The 23,542-nt window shown below is 47.4% G+C and overlaps 1 protein-coding gene across 11 annotated transcripts in view; it reads right to left on the reverse strand.

The window, feature by feature from the left end:
- ATXN2 (ataxin 2) overlaps positions 1 to 17,563 on the reverse strand; it is a 155,187-nt gene extending 137,624 nt beyond the window's left edge. For 6 of the 11 annotated variants that reach the window (XM_008004736.3, XM_037996519.2, XM_037996521.2 and 3 more), the window contains exon 1: positions 17,020 to 17,563. In XM_008004736.3, coding sequence (XP_008002927.3) covers positions 17,020 to 17,249 — 230 coding nt within the window. In that variant the 5' untranslated portion in view covers positions 17,250 to 17,563. The remainder of the gene's footprint in view (positions 1 to 17,019) is intronic. The other 5 variants (XM_008004735.3, XM_073021107.1, XM_008004732.3 and 2 more) reach the window with 1 other exon arrangement.
- Between the last annotated feature and the right edge of the window lie 5,979 nt (positions 17,564 to 23,542).

Raw genomic sequence — 23,542 nt, forward strand, 5'->3', positions numbered from 1 at the left:
GGAGTGCAGTGGCGCGATCTCGGCTCACTGCAACCTCCACCTCCTGGGTTCAAGTGATTCTCCTGCCTCAGCCTCCCTAGTAGCCGGGACTACAGATGCATACCACCACGCCCAGCTAATTTTTTGTATTTTAGTAGAGATGAGTTTTCACCATGTTGGCCAGGTTGGTCTTGATCTCCTGACCTCATGATCCGCCCACCACAGCCTCCCAAAGTGCTGGGATTACAGGCATGAGCCACCGTGCCCAGCCAAGAAAGGAATTCTTTCTCTTTTAATAAACAAACTAAGCCTGAGAGTGGCTGAGTAACTTGCCCATTCAAACTTTTGACCAAGTAGTAAGTGCCAACCATCCAAGAAACAGGGATACAATCAATAGTGAACAAAACAAAGCTCCTGCTTTCATAGAACTTAAATTTTAGTTACTAAAGAGTGAACCATGGCCAGGAGCGGTAGCTGATGCCTGTAATCCCAACATGTTGGGAGGCCGAGGTGGGCGGACCACCTGAGGTCAGGAGTTCAAGACCAGCCTGAACAACATGGCAAAACCCTGTCTCTACTAAAAACACAAAAATTAGCTGGGCATGGTGGTGGGTGCCTGTAATCCTAACTATTTGGGAGACTGAGGCAGGAGAATCACTTGAACCCAGGAGGCTGAGGTTGCAGTGAGCCAAGATCGCACCATTGCACGCCAGCCTGGGCAACACAGCAAGACTGCGACTGAAAAAAAAAAAAAAAAAAAAGTGAGCCATGATTCCAGCTTAGACAGGAGCTGCCAGATAAAATACAAGATGCTCAGTTAAATTTCAACTTTAGATAAGTAACTTTCTTCTATGCAATTTGATACACAATTATACTAAAAAATTAGTCAATGTTCATCAAAAATTCAAATTTAACTGAGTGTCTTGTATTTTTATTTGCCAAATCTGACAACCCTAGCTTAGATATAACCTCAAATCTCTTCCTCAAACCTTTAACTGCATTTCTGTGGCTCTAAAGCAGTAACTTTCTGACTGTATCAATAAAAAATTACTTTAAAAAATGTTGGGCTAGGCGCGGTGGCACATCCCTGTAATCCCAGCATTTCTGAATGCCAAGGTGGGTGGATCACCCAAGCTCCAGAGTTCAAGACCAGCCTGAACAACATGGCAAAACCCCATCTCTACAAAAAATACAAAAATTAGCCAGGCATGGGGGCGTGCTCCTGTAGTCCCAGCCACTCAGGAGGCTGAGGTGGGAGGATCGCTTGAGCCCAGGAGACAGAGGTTGCAGTGAGCCGAGACTGCACCACTGCATTCTAGCCTTGGTGACAAAGACCCTGTCTCAAAAAAAAGAAAAAAAAAAAATTAATTGAACCATTGCTGCTCAAGGCAGAGCAGGACTAGTTCATAGGCAATGTGCCTAGAGTTGGCCAAAAACTACATTTTGAATTACAATGCAGTATATATACATTAACTCAAACCAAAGCTTAAAACAATTCTTGGCAGCTGGGCGCAGTGGCTCACACCTGTAATCCCAGCACTTTGGGAAGCCGAGGCAGGTGGATTACAAGGTCAAGAGATCAAGACCATCCTGGCCAACATGGTGAAACCCCATCTCTACTAAAAATACAAAAATTAGGTCGGGCGTGATAGCTCACACCTGTAATCCCAGCACTTTGGGAGACCGAGGAAGGCGGATCACCTGAGGTCAGGAGTTCGAGACCAGCCTGACCAACAAGGAGAAACCCTGTCTCTACTAAACTACAAAATTAGCCAGGCGTGGTGGCCCATGTCTGTAATCCCAGCTAATCAGGAGGCTGAGACAGGAGAACTGCTTGAATCTAGGAGGCAGATCGGGCCACTGCACTCCAGCCTCGGCAACTAAGAGTGAAACTCCATCTCAAAAACAATTATTTCAATAATGCAGTGTGTCCTAACACTTCCTATTCATTTTTCTAAAAATGCTTGTCATAATCCACTAATGTAATTTCACAATCTACTAAGGGGTCATGACCTGCAGATTGAAAAATACTTCTTTGGGAGATATAAAAAAATCATTTAACCTGGCGTTATGAGTCACCATTATGAGCACATTAATTAACTACATTGTGCTATAAAACAGTAATGCCCTTAGGGCCTAAAGTATACAGCTACAAACTTAGTCAAAACTCCCAGGCCAGGAGTGATGGCTCATGCCTGTAATCCCAGCACTTTGGGAGGCCTAGGTGGGTGGATCACCTGAGGTCAGGAGTTCAAGACCAGACTGGCCAAAATGGCAAAACCCCATCTCTACCAAAAATACAAAAATTAGCCGTGTGTGCTGGCGGGCACCTGTAATCCCAGCTACTCAGGAGGCAGAGGCAGGAGAATCGCTTGAAGCTGGGAGGCAGAGGTTGCAGTGAGCCAAGATTGTACTACTGCACTCCAGCCTGGGCAACAGAGCAAGATTCTATGTCCAAAAAAAGCCAGGTGTTGGCCGGGCACGGTGGCTCAAGCCTGTAATCCCAGCACTTTGGGAGGCTGAGGCGGGTGGATCACGAGGTCAGGAGATCGAGACCATCCTGGCTAACATAGTGAAACCCCGTCTCTACTAAAAATACAAAAAACTAGCCTGGCGTGGTGGTGGGCGCCTGTAGTCCCAGCTACTCGGAGGTCGAGGCGGGAGAATGGCGTGAACCCGGGAGGCGGAGCTTGCAGTGAGCCGAGATCGCGCCACTGCACTCCAGCCTGGGCGACACAGCGAGACTCTGTCTCAAAAAAAAAAAAAAAAAAAAAGCCAGGTGCATTGGCTCATGCCTGTGGTCCCAGCATTTTGGGAGGCTGAGGCAGGAGTTCGAGACCAGCCTGGCCAATGTGGGGAAACCCCGTCTCTACTAAAAATACAAAAATTAGCCGGGCATGGTGACCAACGTCCGTAATCTCAGCTACTCAGAAGTCTGAGGCAGGAGAACTGCTTGAACCCGGAAGGCGGAGCTACAGTGAGAGGAGATGGTGCCACTGCACTCTAGCCTGGGTGACAAGAGAGAAACTCCATCTCAAAAACAACAACAACAACAACAAACCTCCCAGAATGGTATATTTTTTGAGCTCTTGTGTCGTTTTTTTGTAATTCTCCAGTCTCTTTGTTTTGTTTTTTGAGACACGGTCTCATTTTAATGCCCAGGCTGGAGTGCACTGGTGCAATCATGGCTCACTTCAACATCCAGACTCAAGTGAACCACTCGCCTCGGCCTCCCAAGTAGCTGAGACTACAGACGTGCATGACCACGCCCAGCTAAATTTTTAGTATAAATATTTTTTGTTGAGACAGGGATTGCCTTTGTTGCCCAGGCTGGACCTGCACTCCTAGGCTCAGGTAATCTGCCTGCTTCAGCCTCCCAAAGTGTTGGAATTACAGGTGTGAGACACCATGCCCAGCCATGCCCAGCCATCAGTCTTCCAAACGTGTTTTCTGTATTTTTCAGACAGTCTCGCTCTGTCACCCAGGCTGGGGCACAGTGACACAATCTGAATCTGAGCTCACTGCAACCTTCGACTCTGAGGTTCAAGCGATTCTCCTGCTTCAACCTCCCAAGTAGCTGGGATTACAGGCGCACATTCTGCCCCACGCTCGGCCTTTTTTTTTTTTTTTTTTGAGACGGAGTCTCCCTCTGTCGCCAGACTAGAGTGCAGTGGCCCAATCTCGGCTCACTGCAACCTCTGCCTCCTGGGTTCAAGCAATTCTCCTGCCTCAGCCTCCTGAGTAGCTGGGATTATAGACGTGCACCACTACGCCCAGCTAATTTTTTTGTATTTTTAGTAGAGATGGGGTTTCACCCTGTTGGCCAGGATGGTCTCAATCTCTTGACCTTGTGATCTGCCCTCCTCAGCATCCCAAAGTGCTGGGATTACAGGGGTGAGCCACCAAGCCCAGCCCTTTTTCTGTTTTTTAGTAGAGACAGGGTTTCACCACATTGGCCAGACTGGTCTCAAACTCCTGACCTTAAGTGATCCACCGTGCCCAGCCAAGTCTTTCAACTTTCTATCACGCTACCGTTATTTCTCATTGCGGTTAATATATCTGCCTCTGAAAATATTACTTTTCTACTTGCTGCCAATATGTATATCAGAAAAGAAAGCTAGATAGAATCATGTGTAAAGTAAAAGTAAGTTCTCAAAGAGGCCATAAAGAACTCTCCAGACCAGAGGCTGAAGCAGGAGGAGTTTAGGCCCAGGAGTTGGAGGCCAGTCTGAGCAACATAACAAGACCCCCATTTCTACCAAAAAAAAAAAAAAAAAACTCTCCTTTCTATAATTTGCTCAAGCTTCAGTGAAAAGACATTTAGTCTTTAATTCCTGATTTCCAAATGTGTTTCAGGGATGAAAATAGTTAACTGCACAAAGTCCACAATAAATGTTTATAAACCCGAAAAGAAAAATGCAGTACTTGTTTCAAAACCAGCCCTTTATAAAAAACTAAAATTATAATCAAGATTAATTCCACTTAGAAAAATTATTAAGAACATTTTAACATGACTTTAAAAAGCAATATGAAAAATTTCAACGAAAAATATTTGACCTGGCTAGCCATGGTGCCTCACGCATGTAATTAAAGCACTTTGGGAAAACTAGGTGGATGGATCACTTGAATTTAAGAGTTTGAGACCAGCCTGGGCAACACAGCTAAACCCTGTCTCTACAAAATATACAAAAACCGGGCATGGCTGCATGTACCTGTAGTTCCAGCTACTCAGGAGACTGAGGTAGGAGGACTGCTTGAGCCTAGGATGTTGAGGCTGCAAATGAGCCAAGACCATACCACTATTCTCCAACCTGGCCAACAGGGTAAGATCCAGTCTCAAAAAAAGAAAAAAAAAAAAAATTTGATCATTGGCAACACTGTTCAATAAAGCCTCTCAAGACAATGGCTTCAGGAGACCAATATTCTAAAGCTCTGATACAGTTAATAAAAATAAACCATGTTCACTTATATTGCCAACAAGCCTCACACCACAACTAATGAGTTTTAAAAAGACTTCATTACAGAATGACACTTTATTCCATTCCCAAAATGTAGTTAGCTATTAATCACGGCACAAAACTGACATTTTCGGGCTGGACACAGTGGCTCACGCCTGTAACACCAGCATGTTAAGAGGCCTAGGTGGGCGGATCACTCGAGGCTGTGATTTCAAGATCAACATGTCAAAACTCCACATCTACTGAAAATACAGAAAAACCAGGCGGGCACTGTGGGGCACACCAGTAGTTCCAACTACTCAGGAGGCTGAGGTGGGAGGATGGCTTGAACCCGGGAGACAGAGGTTGCAGTGAGCCATATTTGCAGCACTGCACTCCGGCCTTAGCAAGAGTCAGATCCTGTCACGAAAATAAGAAAGAAAGAAAGACAGACAGACAGACAGACAGACAGACAGACAGACAGAAAGAAAGAAAGAAAAGAAAGGAAAGAAAGGAAAGAGAGAGAGAGAGAGAGAGGGAGGGAGAGGGAGAGGGAGAGGGAGAGGGAGAGGGAGAAAGAAAGAAAGAAAGAAAGAAAGAAAAGAAATTAACATTTTATAGTCACTTGACACAACTTCAGGGTTTAAATTACAAGCAATCTATGTAAGTATCGTTAAACGTTAATGAGAATTTCAAATTTTCACATGAATGCAAACACAGATGATTACCAGCAAATAAAAAGTCAAGGTTGCCAGGCGTGGGAGGCTGAGGCAGGTGGATCACTCGAGGCCAGGAGTTCGAGACTAACCTGGCCAATATGGTGAAACCCAGTCTCTACTAAAATACAAAAATTAGCTGGGCGAGATGGCGCATGCCTGTAGTCCCAGCTACTCAGGAGGCTGAGGCAGAAAAATGTCTTTAACCCAGGAGGCAGAGGTTGTAGTGAGCCGAGATCGCGCCACTGCACTCCAGCCTGGGCGACAGAGCGAGACCCCGTCTGGAAAAAAAATAAAAATAAAAAATAAAATGTTAAGGTTAACAGCTGTGACAAGTTTTAATTAACAACCCAGACTCATAAAAATACTAAACCAGGCCAGGCATGGTGGCTCATGCCTGTAATCCCAGCACTTTGGTAAGCCGAGGCAGGCGGATCACGAGGTCAGGAGATCAAGACCATCCTGGCTAACACAGTGAAACCCTGTCTCTACTAAAAATACACACAAAAAATTAGCCAAGCATGGTGGCGGGCACCTGTAGTCCCAGCTACTCGGGAGGCTGAGGCAGAAGGATGGCATGAACTTGGGGGGCAGAGCTTGCAGTGAGCCAAGATGGCACCACTGCACTCCAGCCTGGGCGACACAGCAAGACTCCGTCTCAAAAAAAACAATAAAAACAAAAACTAAACCAAGCCGGTCACGGTGGCTCACTCCTGTAATCCCAGCACTTTGGGAGGCCAAGGCAGTTGGATCACCTAAGGTCAGGAGTCCAAGACCAGCCTGGCCAACATGATGAAACCCCATCTCTACTAAAAATACAAAAATTAGCCAGGCGTGGTGGCACACACCTATAATCCCAGCTACTCGGGGGGCTGAGGCAGGACAATCACTTGAACTATGGAGGCAGAGGTTGCAGTGAGCCGAGATCACACCACTGCATTCCAGCCTGGGTGACAGGATGACAACCCGCAACACACGCACACACAAATAATAATTTAAAAAATCAGCCAGGCATAGTGGCTCACACCTGTAATCCCAGCACCTTGGGAAGCCAAGGAGGGCAAATTGTTTGAGGTCAGGAATTCAAGGCCATCCTGGGCAACAAGTTAAAACCTCTGTCCCTACAAAAAAAATAAAATAAAATAAAAAGCCAGGCACAGTGGCTTAAGCCTGTAATTCCAACACTTTGGGAGGCCAAGGTAGGTGGATCACCTGAGGTCGGGGGTTGAAGACCAGACTGAGCAACATGATGAAACCCCATCTCTACCAATAACAAAAAAAATTAGCCAGGTGTGGGGGTGCATGCCTATAATCCCAGCTACTCAGGAGGCTGAGGCATGAGAATCACTTGAACCCAGGAGGCAGAGATTGCAGTGAGCCGAGATCCTGCCAGTGCACTTCAGCCTGGGCAACAGAGTCAAACAAAAATTTTGCTGGGCATGGTGGCACATGCCTGTGGTCTCAGATACTCAGGAGGCTGAGATGGGAGGATCACCTGGGCCTGAGAACTTGAGGTTGCAATGAGCCATGATGATGCCACTGCACTCCCTCCTGGGCGACAGAGCTAGACCCCGTCTCAAAAAATAAATAAGGCCAGGTACAGTGGCTCAAGCCTGTAATCTCAAAACTTTGGGAGGCCAAGACGGGCAGATCACCTAAGGTCAGGAGTTCAAGACCAGCCTGGCCAACATGGTGAAACCCCATCTCTATTAAAAAAAAAAAAAAAAAAAAAAAATACAAAACTTTGCCAGGTGTGGTGGTGCACGCCTGTAATCCCAGCTACTCAGAAGGCTGAGGCAGGAGAATCACTTGAACCTGGGAGGCAGAGGTTACAGTGAGCCGAGATCATGCCACTGCTTTCCAGCCTGGGTGACAGAGTGAGACTCTGTCTCAAAATAAATAAATATCCGAGGATTTAACATTTAAGTAGATTTCACACCACATAAGTACAGAACTACATACATTAAAAACAAAGATAAGAAAATAGACCTCCTATTTTAGCAAGCCAAAATCAAGGTTACAAAAAGATATCCTGAAAGTCAAGGACTGTCCGTGACTGTATTCTTAAAACAAGACTGTTAGGGGGCCAGGCACAGTGGCTCACGCCTGTAATCCCAGCACTGGGCAGATCACAAGGTCAGGAGATCGAGACCATCCTGCCCAATATGGTGAAACCCCGTCTCTACTAAAAATACAAAAATTAGCTGGGCATCATGGTGTGCGCCTATAGTCCCAGCTACATGGGAGGCTAAGGCAGGAGAATCACTTGAACCTGGGAAGCGGAGGTTGCAGTGAGCTGAGATGGCACCACTGTACTCCAGCCTGGTGACAGTGAGACTCCGTCTGAAAAAAAAAAAAAGAAAGAAAGAAAAAAAAAAGCCTGTTAGGAACCAGACTGCACAACACGAGCTGTGTGAGCATTAGCACCTGAGCCCCACCTGTCAGATCAGGTGCAGTGTTAGGTTCTCACAGGAGCACAAACTCTACTGGGAACTGCGCATGGCGAAGGATGTACGTTGTGTGCTCATAATAAGAGTGAACCTAACAAATGCGTAATGATCTGAGGTGGAACAGTTTCTTTTTTTGTTTTTTGTTTTTGAGACAGGGTCTCACTTTGTCCCCCAGGCTGGAGTGCAGTGGCTCGATCTCGGCTCACTGCAAGCTCCGCCTCCCGAGTTTCATGCCATTCTCCAGCCTCAGCCTCCCCAGTAGCTGGGACTACTGGCGCCCTCCAACATGCCCAGCTAACTTTTTTGTATTTTCAGTAGAGACAGGGTTTCACCGTGTTAACCAGGATGGTCTCGAACTCCTGACCTCGTGATCCGCCCGCCTCAGCCTCCCAAAGTGCTGGGATTACAGGCGTGAGCCACCGCGCCTGGCCGGTAGAACAATTTCATCTCAAAATCATCCCCTGCCCCTGTGGAAAAATCATCTTCCACAAAACTGGTCCCTAGTGTCAAAAAGGTTGGGGACCATTGCCTTAAAACACACAGCAGGATCTTGTGTATATATTACGTCTCCATTTATTTCAAGGGAGGGGCCCTGGAACTTAAAATTTAAAAACAAAAATAAAAATAAAGAGAGGGGGCGTGGTGCAGTGGCTTACACCTGTAATCTCAGCACTTTGGGAAACTGAGACAGGAGGACTGCTTGAGTCCAGGAGTTTGAGACCAATCTGGGCAACATGGCAGGACCCTGTCTCTACAAAAAATTTAAATGTTAGCCAGCTGGTGTGTACCTGTAGTCCCAGCCACGCAGGAGGCTAAGGCAGGAGAAATGCTTGAGCCCCGAAGATTGAGGCTGCACTCCAGCCTGGGTGACAGAGGGAGACCTTGACTCTAAAAGAAAAAAAATAAATGGAGAGGTGTAATAAAATCCTACAAATGTTGCTTTAGGCAAGTTCCCTAATCTCTCAAAGCTTAGGGTTTTTGCCTTCCATTTTTAAGATATAGGAATTTTTGTTGTTGATGTTACTGTTCTTTAAGAAACAGAGTAGGCTGCGCACAATGGCTCTCGGCTGTAACCCCAGCACTTTGGGAGGCCAAGGCGGTGGACCACCTAAGGTCAGGAGTTCGAGACAAGCCTGACCAACATGGTGAAAACCCATCTCTACTAAAAATGCAAAAATTAGCCACGCAGGGTGGCAGGCACCTGTAATCTCAGCTACTCAGAAGGCTGAGGCAGGAGAATCACTTGAACCCGGGAAACAAAGATTGCAATGAGCTGAGATTGCGCCATTGCACTCCAAACTGGGAAAGAGCAAAACCCTGTCTCGGAGGAAAAAAAAAAAAACAAAAAAAACCTTAGCTCACGAGGCTGGGTGGGGAGGCTCACACCTGTAATCCCAGCACTCTGGGAATCACTTGAGGCCAGGAGTTCAAGACCAGCCTGGCCAACATGAGTGAAACCCCGTAACTACTAAAAATGCAAAAATTAGCCAGGCATGGTGTTGGGTGCCTGTAATCCCAGCTATTCGGGAGGGCTAAGGCAGGAGAATTGCTTCAACCCCGGAGGCAGAGGCGGAGGTTGCAGTGAGCCAAGGTCACACCACTGCACTCCAGCCGGGCGTCTCAAAAACAAACAAAAAAACCCTTAGATGGGTCAGGTGTGGTGGCTCACGCCTGTAATCCTAGCACTTTGGGAGGCAGAGGCGGGAAGATCATGAAGTCAGGAGATCGAGACCATTCTGGCTAACATGGTGAAACCCCATCTCTACTAAAAATACAAAAAATTAGCCAGGCGTGGTGGTGGGCGCCCGTAGTCACAGCTACTCAGGAGGCTGAGGCAGGAGAATGGCGTGAAACTGGGAGGCGGAGGTTGCAGTGAGCCAAGATGGCACCACTGTACTCCAGCCTGGGTGACAGAGCGAGACTCCGTCTCGAAAAAAAAGAAAAAAAAAAAACCCTTAGATGGTAACAGTCACGTCATAGATGACCCAGATAATCTTAGAAAAAAAACAAAAAAAAAAAAACCAAGTACTTTCATTTAAAAAGATACAGTAGCAGCCAGGCATGGTGGCTCACGCCTGTAATCCCAGCACTTTGGGAGGCCGAGGTGGGTGGATCACCTGAGGTCAGGAGTTTGAGACCATCCTGGCCAACATGGTGAAACCCAATCTCTACTAAAAATACAAAAATTAGCCAGGCGTGGTGGCGTGCACATGAAGTCCTAGCTACTTAGGAGGCTGAGGCAGGAGAATCGCTTGAACCCAGGAGACAGAGGTTGTGGTAAGCAGAGATCGTGCCACTGCACTCCAGCCTGGGCGTCAGAGCAAGACTCCGTCTCAAAAAAAAAAAAAAAAGACAGTAGCAGGTGTGCCTGTTAACAAACTGTTTACATCTCCATTGAAGTTGTCACAATTACTTGAAATACCTAAAAAAAAAAAGTAGGGTTTTGTTCATGCTTAACTTTTACACAACATCAAAATACTATCACTATCTAGTCAAAATAGAAAATTGTAATTCTCGAGGACAATCTTCTAAAATGTTAAAATTCCTTTCAAAGCAAAAAACTGTACTTTGCTAAGGTGACAGTTTTAACACAGCTGTAGCTATTTAGGACAAAAAAAAATGAGATCCTCCTTTGTTTTTTTCTTGTTTGTTTTGAGACAGAGTCTCACTCTGTTGCCCAGGCTGGAGTGCAATGGCATGATTTCGGCTCACTGCAACCTCCACCTCCCGGGTTCAAGCAATTCTCCTACCTCAGCCTCCCAAGAAGCTGGATTACAGGCACCCACCATCATGCCTGGCTAATTTTTTTATTTTTAGTAGAGACAGGGTTTCACCATGTTGGCCAGGCTAGTCCCGAACTCCTGACTCCAGGTGATCCACCTGTCTCCATCTCATAAAGTGCTGGGATTACAGGTGTGAGCCACCGCACCTGGCCTTGAGATCCTCCTTTAAGTCAAAACATACAGCTACTATATAGCTACAATATGAGTTAATATCCCTTATGTAAAATTATATACCATCGCTAATTAGAGTAACACTGAAAATACAAGTTTACGTTTAACCAAAAAAAGGAACACCATGACTGATCCCATAAATGTTTTCACTGTTTCAGAATGTGAAATCTTTAAGCAATTACAGACTTACTTTTTTCTCTTAAAAAAAAAGAAAAAGAAAACCAATGCAAGTTTTGGCAACTTAAAAAGTTTATTTTCTCCACATACTTGAAACAAAAACTAAACTAATTAGGTAAAATATATAAGCCCAAAAGAAAAACAAAACATGCCTCTTTGGTTAGTAATAGCCATCTACAATTTACCTCTAATGACCCTCAATGTCAATTAACTTTTTTGGTCTAACTTCAGAGATGGTTAGTATCAATATGCACATAAAAGAATAACAAAGGATGATGCCATTTAAACCTAATAAATTACTAATGAGGCCACAAGACTAATTAATCTAGATAAAAAGCAAATGGTTAAATACCTGACCTTCAAATCTTTGCTCAAATGTTAGCTCCTCAATGAAGCTCCCCCTAATCCATTTAAAATTGTAACTCATTCCCCTTCCCACACTCCCTATACCTTTAATCTGCTTTCTTCTAATCCCATAGCTCTTATACACTATTATACACAGGCTGGTAATTTAATGTCTCATTGTCTACCTTGTCACATTAGAATGTAAACTCCAAAAGGACAATATATTTGCTTTGTTCACTGATTAATCCCAAAAACCCCATGTACATAGATGCTTCACTAGAGCTATGTTCAATGTAGGTATTTTAGGTCCTTCTACAAGATATTTAACTGCCAAAGATGAACGATCTCATTGAAATTTAAATGGAAGCATGATGAACAACTACATTAAACCACAGCACACTTGTTTTTTTTTTTTTTTGAGACAGAACTCACTCTGTCTCCCAGGCTGGAGTGCAGCGGTGCGATCTCAGCTGACTGCAACCTCCTCCGCCTCCTGGGCTCAAGTGATTCTCCTGCCTCAGCCTCCGAGTAACTGGGATTACAGGCACCTGGCTAAACAGCACAATTTTTAAGTTGCAATGCTTCAAGAGAAAGAAGCAGTAAAAATACTAAGCTGAAAATCCCTAAAAGAAAAATATTTTATTCACACTGAATCCTGTATCCCAAGCAATTCTAATGTCGTATTATTTAGGTTTAGGAATAGAGTAACAGAATTGTAAATCCCTATTTTTATTTTTAATGGGGAAGCAAATGTAGAAGAAGGAGAAGATGAGTTAACCAGTGAAAATTCCCAACAGTGCCATGAAATTACATAAAAGTTACCAAAAATAACTTGGTCATAGGCTAACAGCTAATAAAAAACACTTTCAGATGAAAAAGAGAGGTTAACAACAACAACAAAGCTTTAGAACAGTTCCTCAGGAATTTCATTCCTGCACTTAACTCAGTACTATAACAATACATAAACCAAGTATCCTCATTAATAACAGTGGTTACAGGTTTCAAAACATCTTCATATATATTACGTTATTAAATCCTCAGAGGAACCAAATTAAACTCAAACATAAATAATCCAGTAACAAAAGCACTTAATAATGTATGCACTTGACAGTAAAAATGCAATTTTTCCTTTGAAAATTCCCCACAATATTTGAGAAACTACAAAGAAACCATTCTATGGAAGAGCAACCTTCTTGGCACTGGAAGTAATACAAGACTTCTAAAGAATAATAGAGCACCATGGACGGGCCCAGTGGCTCACACCTGTAATCCCAGCACTTTGGGAGGCCGAGGCAGGAGGATCATGACGTCAGGAAATCGAGACCATCCTGGCCAACATGGTGAAACCCCGTCTCTACTAAAAAATGCAAAAAATTAGCTGGGCATGGTGGCAGGCTCCTGTAGTCCCAGTTACTTGGGAGGCTGAGGCAGGAGAATGGCGTGAACCCAGGAGGAGGTTGCAGTGAGCCAAGATCCAAGATCGCGCCACTGCACTCCAGGCTTGGTGACAGAGCAAGACTCTGCCTCTTAAAAAAAAAAAAAAAAAAAAAAAAAAAGAAGAATAGAGCACCGCTAGCAAAAGCCATTAAAATCCTGAAGCCCTTTGACCTAGTAAAACCACTCTTGGGAACTTTCTCTAAGGAAATAATTACACTGAAGCAAAAAGCTATTTAAAAAATGTTCACTGCACCACTATCTATAACAAAAAAGTGGAAACCCAATTCCCAACAATAGAATGGTTAAGTAAAAACCTTACAGCCAGGGGCGGTGGCTCACACCTGTAATCTCAGCACTTTTGAGAGGCAAGGGCGGGTGGATCACCTGAGGTTGGGAGTTTGAGGCCAACATGGTGAAACCCTGTCTCTATTAAAAATACAAAAATTAGTCAAGCATGGTGGCATGTTCCTGTAGACCCAGCTACTCAGGAAGCTAAGGTGGGAGAATCGTTTGAACCTAGGAATCAGAGGCTGCAGTGAGCTGAGATCATACCACTGCACTCCAGACTGGGCAACAGACTCCGTCTCAAAAAAAAAAAAAAAATTTACATTTACAATACAATGTTCAGGAGAAAACAGCTAACTACAAAATAACATACACAATCACCTCTACTACATAAAAACGAAAAGGTAAAAAGCAAAAATAAGAATTAGACAGATGGTTGGGGGCAGTGGCTCATATCTGCCTGTTATCCTGGCACTTTGGGAGGCCAAGGCTGGCAGACCACTTGAGGTCAGGAGGAGTTGAGACCAGCCTGGCCAACAAGGTGAAACCCCGTCTCTACTAAAAATACAAAAATTGGCCAGGGGCAGTAGCTCACACCTGTAATCCCAGCACTTTGGGAGGCCAAGGCAGGTGGATGACTTGAGATCAGGAGTTCGAGACCAGCCTGGCCAACATGGCAAAATCCCGTCCTCACTAAAAATTCAAAAAAAATTAGCCAGGTGTGGTGGCATGAACCTGTAATCCCAGCTACTCGGGAAGCCGAGGCCAGAGAATCACTTGAATGAACCCAGGAAGCAGAGACTGCAGTGAGCTGAGATCAGGCCACTGCACTCCAGTCTGGGCAACAGAGTGAGATTCCATCTCAAAAAAAAAAAAAAATTATACTAAAGTAAAATTATGTTCTAGGCCGGGCGCGGTGGCTCAAGCCTGTAATCCCAGCACTTTGGGAGGCCGAGACGGGTGGATCACGAGGTCAGGAGATCGAGACCATCCTGGCTAATACGGCGAAACCCCGTCTCTACTAAAAATACAAAAAACTAGCCGGGTGAGTTGGCGGGCGCCTGTAGTCCCAGCTACTCGGGAGGCTGAGGCAGGAGAATGGCGTGAACCCGGGAGGCGGAGCTTGCAGTGAGCTGAGATCCGGCCACTGCACTCCAGCCTGGGCGACAGAGCGAGACTCCGCCTCAAAAAAAAAAAAAAAAAAAAAAAAAAAATTATGTTCTAATATTGTGCTTACATTATCTTTCCTAAAACAGCCACCTTCAAACATGTGTATAACAAAGATAGAATAAATCACTTCTGAAAGTCATGAAAAACTATTCACACACACAAGAAGTCAAATTATGAGATGTTTCTTAAAGCAAATGTGAATTTCCAGACTTTCAAGAATATTTTGCTATCTCGAAACTTGTCAAATCCAATGCTGCATTTTCTTTTTTCACCCTTGCTCTCAGAAACTTATTTTCACTGTTGATACACACAAACATAAGTGAGAAGATTCTAGAAGCTGAAACTTATTTATAAGGAACGGAGGAAAGTGATTCAAATTCAAAGTAATTCTACAAGTACATTAACGATCTGTACAAGAATAAAATTTCACATTATGCAAATCCAACACAGTAAACAAAATTTCACCTATTCATCAAAAAGAATAAGGGCTACCATTTAGGTCTCAAGTAAAGGAACTTAAAGCAAGGAAAAATCTAAATTAACCTTAAACTGTTGTAAAGCCTCAAGGAACAGAAAAAAAGACCTTGTAGTACTAAAATATTCCAAATATCTTTGATCACTCAAACTACTCAGGTGCAAATTCTATTATAGTCTAATTTTTAAGCCTCATAGTCAATGCAACTTAACGACGTTAGTTTTAACGTTTATATATTTGAACATGTTGAATATATCTGCCAAATCTCTTGCTAATACCTAAGAAAGTAAAAACAGAATGCATCCTTTTCTATAAACATTGTATTTTAAATTTTTTTGCTAGATGCCAAAGAAAAAAGGAAACTGAAGTTACCCTCTACCTGGGGAAATGATCACTTCATCTGAACTAGTTTGGCTAAGCAGTGTTTGGGATGCTTCAGACTCACAGAAGGGGAAGGGTGGGCGGGGCGTGTAAAGTCAAACAACCGACTGTTTCCGCCCCCTTTGAAGGCAGCAGAATTCCTTAAAAACCAGCTGATTCCTCTTGATGGGGAATTTCTGCTGTAAATAAAAATTCTTTGGAAAGGGGTTGCTGAAAATGTGTTTTCAAAAAGAATACTCAGGTGAATGGAAAATCCTCTTATTCCACCTTCCAAAGCCCAAGATGCCTATTTAAGGAGGACGCCGGTCACTGGGCCTGTCAAGACGGCGGCCTAGGCCTAAGGAAGGCACAGCAGTGCCTGCAACACGGATGGACTTGAGGCACAGGGGAAATGGACTTGCGTGCCCTTGGTAAGCTCTGGCGGCACTCCCGAAGTTAAGGACACCGGCCACAATGGAATGGAGTCTATTGACGTTTGCTTCTCCCTTTGAACACTAAGCATTTTCTTAGTTCGCGAAATACGAACTGACAACCACCCGCCACCCCCAACAGGCGCTCCTGCACAAACACACCCTCGAGTCAAACCCAGCTAGCCGGGACAACACTGAGCCCCCAGTCCCTACCACAACCCCAGCTTAGGAGGAAAAAAGACGCCAGTAAACACCCGCATTTCTGCCTTCAGGATCCCCACCACGTCCCCTGCTGCAATCTCTCTCTCCTAGCATTTCCGAAACTGGGGCGGGGGTTGGGATAACTGCGCAGGGTGCCCGCCCCCTGCCACCAGCACTGCCGCCCCGGATCTCCCCGGTTCAGCCTGGGTCCGGCCCTCGCCCACCGCTGTTCAGAGGCGCCTTCTCCACCGTGGCCTCGAACAGCAATGCGGATTGGCCACCACCCGCGCGCCGGAGAGGCCTGGCGGGGGAAGGAGGAAGGCCGAGAGGGGGCCGGGCACTCCCCACTCCTCCCCTTCCCCAGGTGGGGGAGGGCGGAACGCTGCGGGAGGCCACACGGAGCCCCACGATTCCAAGAGAGTTCGGGAGCCCCCGCCGCGCCCTCGGACTCGAACGCGGAGGACTGCGGGGGCCAAGGCCCACCTGTCTCCACCCCGTCCTCCAATCTTTCCCAAGACTGGGAGGGGGCGGGGAGAGAGCCCAGACAGACCCTGATGATTCCGGAGGAGCCCGGTGCCTACCCCTTTAACAGGCACGAGGGACGCAGACCTAACTTCTCCCCTCCCGAGATGTCTCCCATGGCGGGTGGGGGGGGAGACACATGTTCCAGAAAACGACATCAAAGCCTCTAGACCCCTCCAACGTTCACATCTAAACTGGGAGTGGGGGCGCTGCCCGAGCATCCCCACGCTGCGGTCGGAGGATCGTGCGGAAGGGGGATCCGGGGCTGACCATCGCCGCTACCCGAAAACCCCTCCCAACACGCGTGGGGAGGGGAGGCCGCCCGCTCCCTCCATCTTGACCGCTGGGGGAGGGGGCGGGGATGCTGCGGGAGGCTGGACAAGCCTGACAATCCTAGAGGATCCTGGCTGCGCCCCCCGGCCGAGCCTCGGGGCTCAGGCCCAAGCAAGTCCCCCTCGCGCTGCCGGGCCCCGGCCCACCCCGGGCAGCCCGGCGGGTCACGGGGCGGGGACGGCGGCGCGGGCCGCGGGGGAGGGGACGCCGGGACCAGAGCGGAGGGGGCTGGGGTGCCGACACCCACCTGCCCAGGCCGGGCCTCCCGCCGCCGGAGGTCGCCGCGGCCGCCGAGGAGGGAGTCGTGGCCGAGGACGAGGAGACCGAGGACGACGACGGCGAAGGCGCGGCGGTGGGCGACGCTAGAAGGCCGCTGCCGCCGGGCTTGCGGACATTGGCAGCCGCGGGCGGCGGCTGCTGCTGCTGCTGCTGCTGCTGTTGCTGTTGCTGCTGCTGCTGCTGGGGCTTCAGCGACATGGTGAGGGGCCCATACACCGGCTCGCACGCCGGGCGGGGACAGCCGGGAGCCGGGCGCGCCGAGGAGACGCCGGAGCGCGGCGGGGACGCGCGGGCGCCGAGCGGGGAGGCGCGGGTTGGCGCGGCCGGGGGGGCACCCGGGCTGCCGAGGGGGAGAAGGAAGACGACGAAGGGGCGGGGAGGCCCGCCGAGACCGAGGAGCTGCGGGGAGCCGGGCCGGAACGCGCCACCGCCGTTGCCGTTGCAACCAAAACAGTCTGAGGCGGAGGGAGGCGAGCGCTGCCGGGAGGGAGGGGGGCCAGGGCCGGGCGGGGGAGGGGCGGCGGAGGGATACTGTCCAGAGACCGCGCCACCGCCGCCCCGCCCGCTCCGCGGCGCCGGCTGCTGGAGCGAGCGCCACCCGGGCCAGTTGGCTGCGGCGAAGGGGCGAGACTTGGTGCCCGCCGCGGGACTCCGAGGAGCTGCGGCCACTGAGCGCATCGGAGGCCGGGCGCGCCGAGGCGCCGGGGGAGCGCGGAGGTGCGGTAGGGACTCTTTACCGGAAGTCGGAGGGGTCGGGCGGAAGCAGAACGTGAGGTGGCCCCGGGGCCGGGAGGGACACGTGAGGAGAGGGCGCCGCGCTGGGCCGCGTTCGCGGGGGTCGGGTGAGGGCCCGGCTGCGGGCCCTGCCCGGATCCGCCCTCTTCGAGGCGGGTCTGCCCTTCGGGGAGGGCGTGTCGGTCTTAGCCTCTGGGGCCTGCCTGGTGTGTAGGACGAGAGGGAAGCATTTCTTTCCCCCACTGTATTCCTTCAGCGTCCTCACTTCTGCGGGGACCTGGTTTGCCCCCACCTGATGCAACCCAGAAAACGGACTGCGAGTGCCTTGAGGCGGAGAATGTGTCTTGATACGTGTAAAGCACCTAGAACCCTGCCAGACTCAGGGGACACAGCATCCCGCCGTTTTCCTGCCGTCCCCCGCCTGGCACATAGTAGGCGCTCCAGTGGCTCTGGGCATCTCCCAGGCAGGCCGCGCTGTCCTGCCCTTGCCGGGGCTAGAGTGGAGCAACCCTCCGGGGCCACCCACATCTGGGTACCTTTTCCCCACTTTTTCCACCCCAGCCGCACACAGTCACCAGAAAACTCTTCTAGGTATCTGACCTTCATTTGAACCTACGTTCCCTCATTTGAACTTCTTTTTCCTCATTCGTGACATTCTAAAGGAAATATATGGGACTGGGACTGGTAGAACCACGGATAATAGGATCTCCCTCGGTAGAGCCAGAGCCGACCTCACAAGAATGTGTGAACTTTAGACCTTGCACCCTTTAGAAGTTTTAATTTAACTTACCAGCCAGCACAGTAGACCCTTTTAAAAATGTGTTGCAATTAAACTGGAAGCAAGTAGAAAGTAGACAACTTTTTTTTTTTTTTTTTTTTTTTTTTTTTTTTAGCAGTGAATCTATTGTTTTTTTAAAGTGAAAGGACTTCAGGAAATAATAGGGGAAGAAACACCAAAATTCCCCTCAATGTCGTAGAACTGCCCAGATAAAGGTAAAGACTTAGATAAACGTGGAGAATGATTGAACCAGCAGTTTTCAGTAGCCCAACTGAAATTAACCTCCTAGATAGTCCGGGCAAAAATGATCATCGTACTCTGCCAATGTAGGAAATCAGTGTTATTTCCCGTCTAAGGTAAAAAGTAGATCAAGGGACCATTGCAAAACCCTTTAAAAAGTAACCGAGCCTAGTCAACATGGTGAAACCCTGTCTCTACTAAAAATACAAAAATTAGCCCGGCATGGTGATGGGCGCCTGTAATCTGAGCTACTCGGGAGGCTGGGGCAGGAGAATTGCTTGAACCTAGGAGGCGGAGGTTGTGGTGAGCTGAGATCACGCCACCCCACTCCACCCTGGGTGACAGAGCGAGACTTCATCTCAAAAAATAAATAGTAACCTAAAGGAAATTGGGGGAAAAAAAACAGTTGAGGAAACGAAAAAATAGAAGGGCCTTAATAGAAATCCAATCACTTGGCCTGGCGTGGTAGCTCACACCGGTAATCCCAGCTCTTTGGGAGGCCGAGGCAGGTGAATCACCTGAGGTCAGGGACCAGCCTGGCCAACACGGCAAAACCCCGTCGCTACTAAAAATACCAAAAAAATTACCTGGGCGTGGTGGCGGGCATCTGTAATCCCAGCTACACAGGAGGCTGAGGCAGGAGAATCGCTTGAACCCGGGAAGCGGAGGTTACAGTGACCCAGACGGCACCACTGCACTCCAACCTGGGCGACGAGAGCGAAACTTTATCTCAAAAAGAAAAAAAAAAGAAATCACTTTTCTCTGATTGGAATCAAGGTCCCAGAATACAATCTTGTTTGTTTGTTTGTTTGAGACAGAGTCTCATTCTGTCGCTCAGGCTGGAGTGCAGTAGCGCGATCTCGGCTCACTGCAACCTCCCTCTCCCAAGTTCACGCCATTCTCCTGCCAAGTTCACGCCATTCTCCTGCCTCAGCCTCCCAAGTAGCTGGGATTACAGGCGCCCGCCACCGCGCCCAGCTAATTTTTTAAATAGTTTTAGTAGAGACAGGGTTTCGCTGTGTTAGCCAGGATGGTCTCAATTTCCTGACCTCGTGATCCGTCCGCCTTGGCCTCCCAAAGAGCTGGGATTACAGGCGTGAGCCACCGTGCCTGGTCTCCAGAATACAATCTTAAGAACAAGTTTTGGCTAGGCGCTGTGGCTCACGCCTGTCAGCACTTTGGGAGGCAGAGGCAGGTGGATCACCTGAGGTCAGGAGTTCGAGACCAGCCTGGCCAACGTGGTGAAACTCCGTCTCTACTAAAAATACAAAAATTAGCCGGATGTGGTGATGCACGCCTGTAATCCCAGCTACTTGGGAGGCTGAGGCAGGAGAATGGCGTGAACCCGGGAGGCGGTGCTTGCAGTGAGTAGAGATAGTGCCACTGCACTACAGCCTGGGCAACAGAGCAAGACTCTGTCTCAAAAAAAAAAAAAAAGAACAAGTTTCAGGCCAATGGAAGGGAAAATGGAAGTTGAATAAGAAGACCTAGGCTGGGTACAGTGGCCTATACCTGTAATCCCAGCACTTTGGGAGGCCAAGGCAGGCAGATCCCTTAAAACCAAGGAGTAGGAGACCAGCCTGGGCAACATAGTGAGACCCTACTCCACATAAAAGTTTAAAAAAAAAAAAAAAAAAAGAAGGCCTGAAGCTGACGTAGCTGAGAAAGCTTGTTTTAACTCACTACAACTGAATAAAAACTTAACAGTTTTATCAAGATATAATTTACATACTATGAAATTTATCTATTTTGTGTACAATTTAAGATTCTCAGTAAATTTACACAGTAAATTTGCACAACCATTGCCACTAATTTCAGAACATTTCCATTACCCCAAAAAGATCCTTCTTGCCCGTGGGCAGTTTGGTTCCAATCTTCAGCCCTAGGCAACCACTCATCTATATTTTCTCTCTATGGATTTGTCCGGATTTTTCATATAAGTAGAATCTTACAGCATGCGGCCTTTTGTGTCTGCCTTCTTTCATTTGTCATAATGTTTTTGAGGTTTATCTAAGGTTGTTGCATGTAGCAGTGTTTCATTCCTTAATTGCTACATCATATTCCATGTATGGACATACCACATTTTGTGTCCACTTTCCAATTGGTGATGTTTAGATTGTGTCAACTTTTTGACTATTACGAAAATGCTGCTGGGGCTGAGATTGGTGGCTCACTCCTGTAATCACAACACTTTAGGAGACCGAGATGGGAGGATCACTTGAATGCCCAGGAGTTTGAAACCAGCCTGGGCAACACAGAGAGAGACCTGTCTCTATGAAAAAACTTTAAAAATAAAAAATTAGCTGATTGGCCGGGCGTGGTGACTCATGCCTATAATCCCAGCACTTTTGGGGGCTGAGGCGGGTGGATCACCTGAGATCAGGAATTCGAGATCAGCCTGGCCAACATGGTGAAACCCCATCTCTATTAAAAATACAAAAAATGAGCCAGGCGTGGTGGCAGGCACCTGTAGTCCCAGCTACTCGGGAGGCTGAGGCAGGAGAATGGCATGAAACCGGAAGGCGGAGCTTGCAGTGAGCCAAGATTGCACCATTGCACTGCGGCCTGGGAGACAGAGCAATACTCTGTCTCAAAAAAAAGAAAAAAAAAAAAAAGCTGGTCATGGTGGCATGCACCTATAGTCCCAGCTACTAGGGAGGCTGAGGCAGGAGGACCACTTGAATCCAGGAGATCGAGGTTGCTGTGAGCTATGAATGCACCGCTGCACTCCAGTCTGGGCAACAGATCAAGACCCTGTCTCGTTCAGTTAATAGAATTGCTAAAACACAAAGAACAAAAGAAGAAGAAAGAAAAATAATAATGCGCTATGAACATCTGTGAACATATATCTTCATGTGGATATATGTTTTCATTTATTTTGGATAGGTTCCTACAAACGAAATTGTTGGGTGATATGGTAAGTTTATTTATTTTTATTTTATTTATTTATTTATGGAAACTACCTTTTCTCTGGACTTCAGGAGGCTTAAGCTTTATATGAAAATATCAGAGTAGGGTGGGCCGGTGGCTCACGCCTGTAATCCCAACACTTTGGGAGACCAAGGTGGGCGGATCACCTGAGGTCAGGAGACTGAGACTACCCTGGCCAACATGGTGAAACCCTGTCTCTACTAAAAATACGAAAATTGGCCAGGCTTGGTGGCTCACGCCTGTAATCCCAGCACTTTGGGAGGCTGAGGCGGGCAGATAATGAGGTCAGGAGATCAAGACCATCCTGGCTAACACGGTGAAACCCTGTCTCTACTAAAAATACAAAAATTATCCAGGCATGGTGGCAGGCACCTGTAGTCCCAGCTACTCAGGAGGCTGAGGCAGAAGAATGGCATGAATCCGGGAAGCGGAGCTTGTGATGAGCTGAGATGGCGCCACTGCACTCCAGCCTGGGCAACAGAGCGAGACTCTCTCAAAATAAAAAATATATAGAAATTAGCTGGGCATGGTGGCACACGCCTGTAGTCCTAGCTACTCAGGAGGCTGAGGCAGGAGAATCGCTTGAACCTGGCAGGCGAGGTTGCAGTAAGCCAAGATCATGCCACTGCACTCCAGCCTGGCAACAGAGTGACACTCCATCTCAAAAAATATATATATACACACACACATAGATATCTATATATACATATATATATACACATATAGATCAGAGTAATGCACCTTAAAAGAAGTGATGTGTCAGGCAGCCTCTATGATGGCCCTAAATGATTCTTGCCTCCTAGTGTTCAGACACTGTGAAATCCTCCCCACCTGAATTTTAAGACAAAACTTTTTTTTTTTCCCCGAGACAGGGTCTTACTCTGCCACCCAGGCTGGAGTGCAGTTCCACAGTCTGGCTCACTGCAGCCTCTGCCTCCTAGGCGGTCCTGAGCAATCCTCCCATCTCAGCGTTTAGAGTATCTGGGACTACAGGCGTGCACCACCACATCCAGCTATTTTTGTTAGTTTTGGGGATTTGTTTGTTTGTTTGTTTTTAGGCAGAGTCTTGCTGTCTTGCCCATGCTGTAGTGCAGTGGCGCATTCTCAGTTCACTGTAACCTCCACCTCCTGGGTTCAAGTGATCCTCCCCGCTCAGCCTCCCATGTAGCTGAGATTATAGGCATTCACCACCATGTCCAGCTAATTTTTGTATTTTTAGTAGAGACAACATTTTTTAATGTTGGCCAGAACTCCTCACCTCAAGTGATTTGCCTGCCTTGGCCTCCCAAAGTGCTGGGATTACAGGTGTGAGCCACCACACCACCCAACCAACAAGTGAACATTTTGAATGCTCTCCTTTCCCCCAAATGATCATGAGACACCCCTTTAAATAAAAGCAAAGAGTTACAGAGTTGTCTGCAAAAGCAGTGAACAGTACTCTCCTGAAAGAGTTCTGATATTGAGAAGTGTTGCTAAAATTTAAACTTCAAAAATAGCTATGGTCATTTCAGCCACTATTTCAGAAATGAAAAAATATCTCAAGTTAGAAAGCTTAGTGACAGACCTGCAGACTTGGGAATCTAGTCCTGTAGATTCTGTACTTGCTTTCTGATTTTCATTGACCCTTCAGCAAGCCACAGGGTCCTTTTATTAGCCTGTTAATAATTTTCTTTTCTTTTTTTTTGAGACAGAGTCACCCAGGCTAGAGTGCAGTGGCACGATCTCAGCTCACTGCAACCTCCACCTCCTGGGTTCAAGTGATTCTCCTGCCTCAGCCTCCCGAGTAGCTGGTACTACAGGTGTGCGC

The sequence above is a fragment of the Chlorocebus sabaeus genome, chromosome 11, assembly GCF_047675955.1.
Source record: "Chlorocebus sabaeus isolate Y175 chromosome 11, mChlSab1.0.hap1, whole genome shotgun sequence".
NCBI lineage: Eukaryota > Metazoa > Chordata > Mammalia > Primates > Cercopithecidae > Chlorocebus > Chlorocebus sabaeus.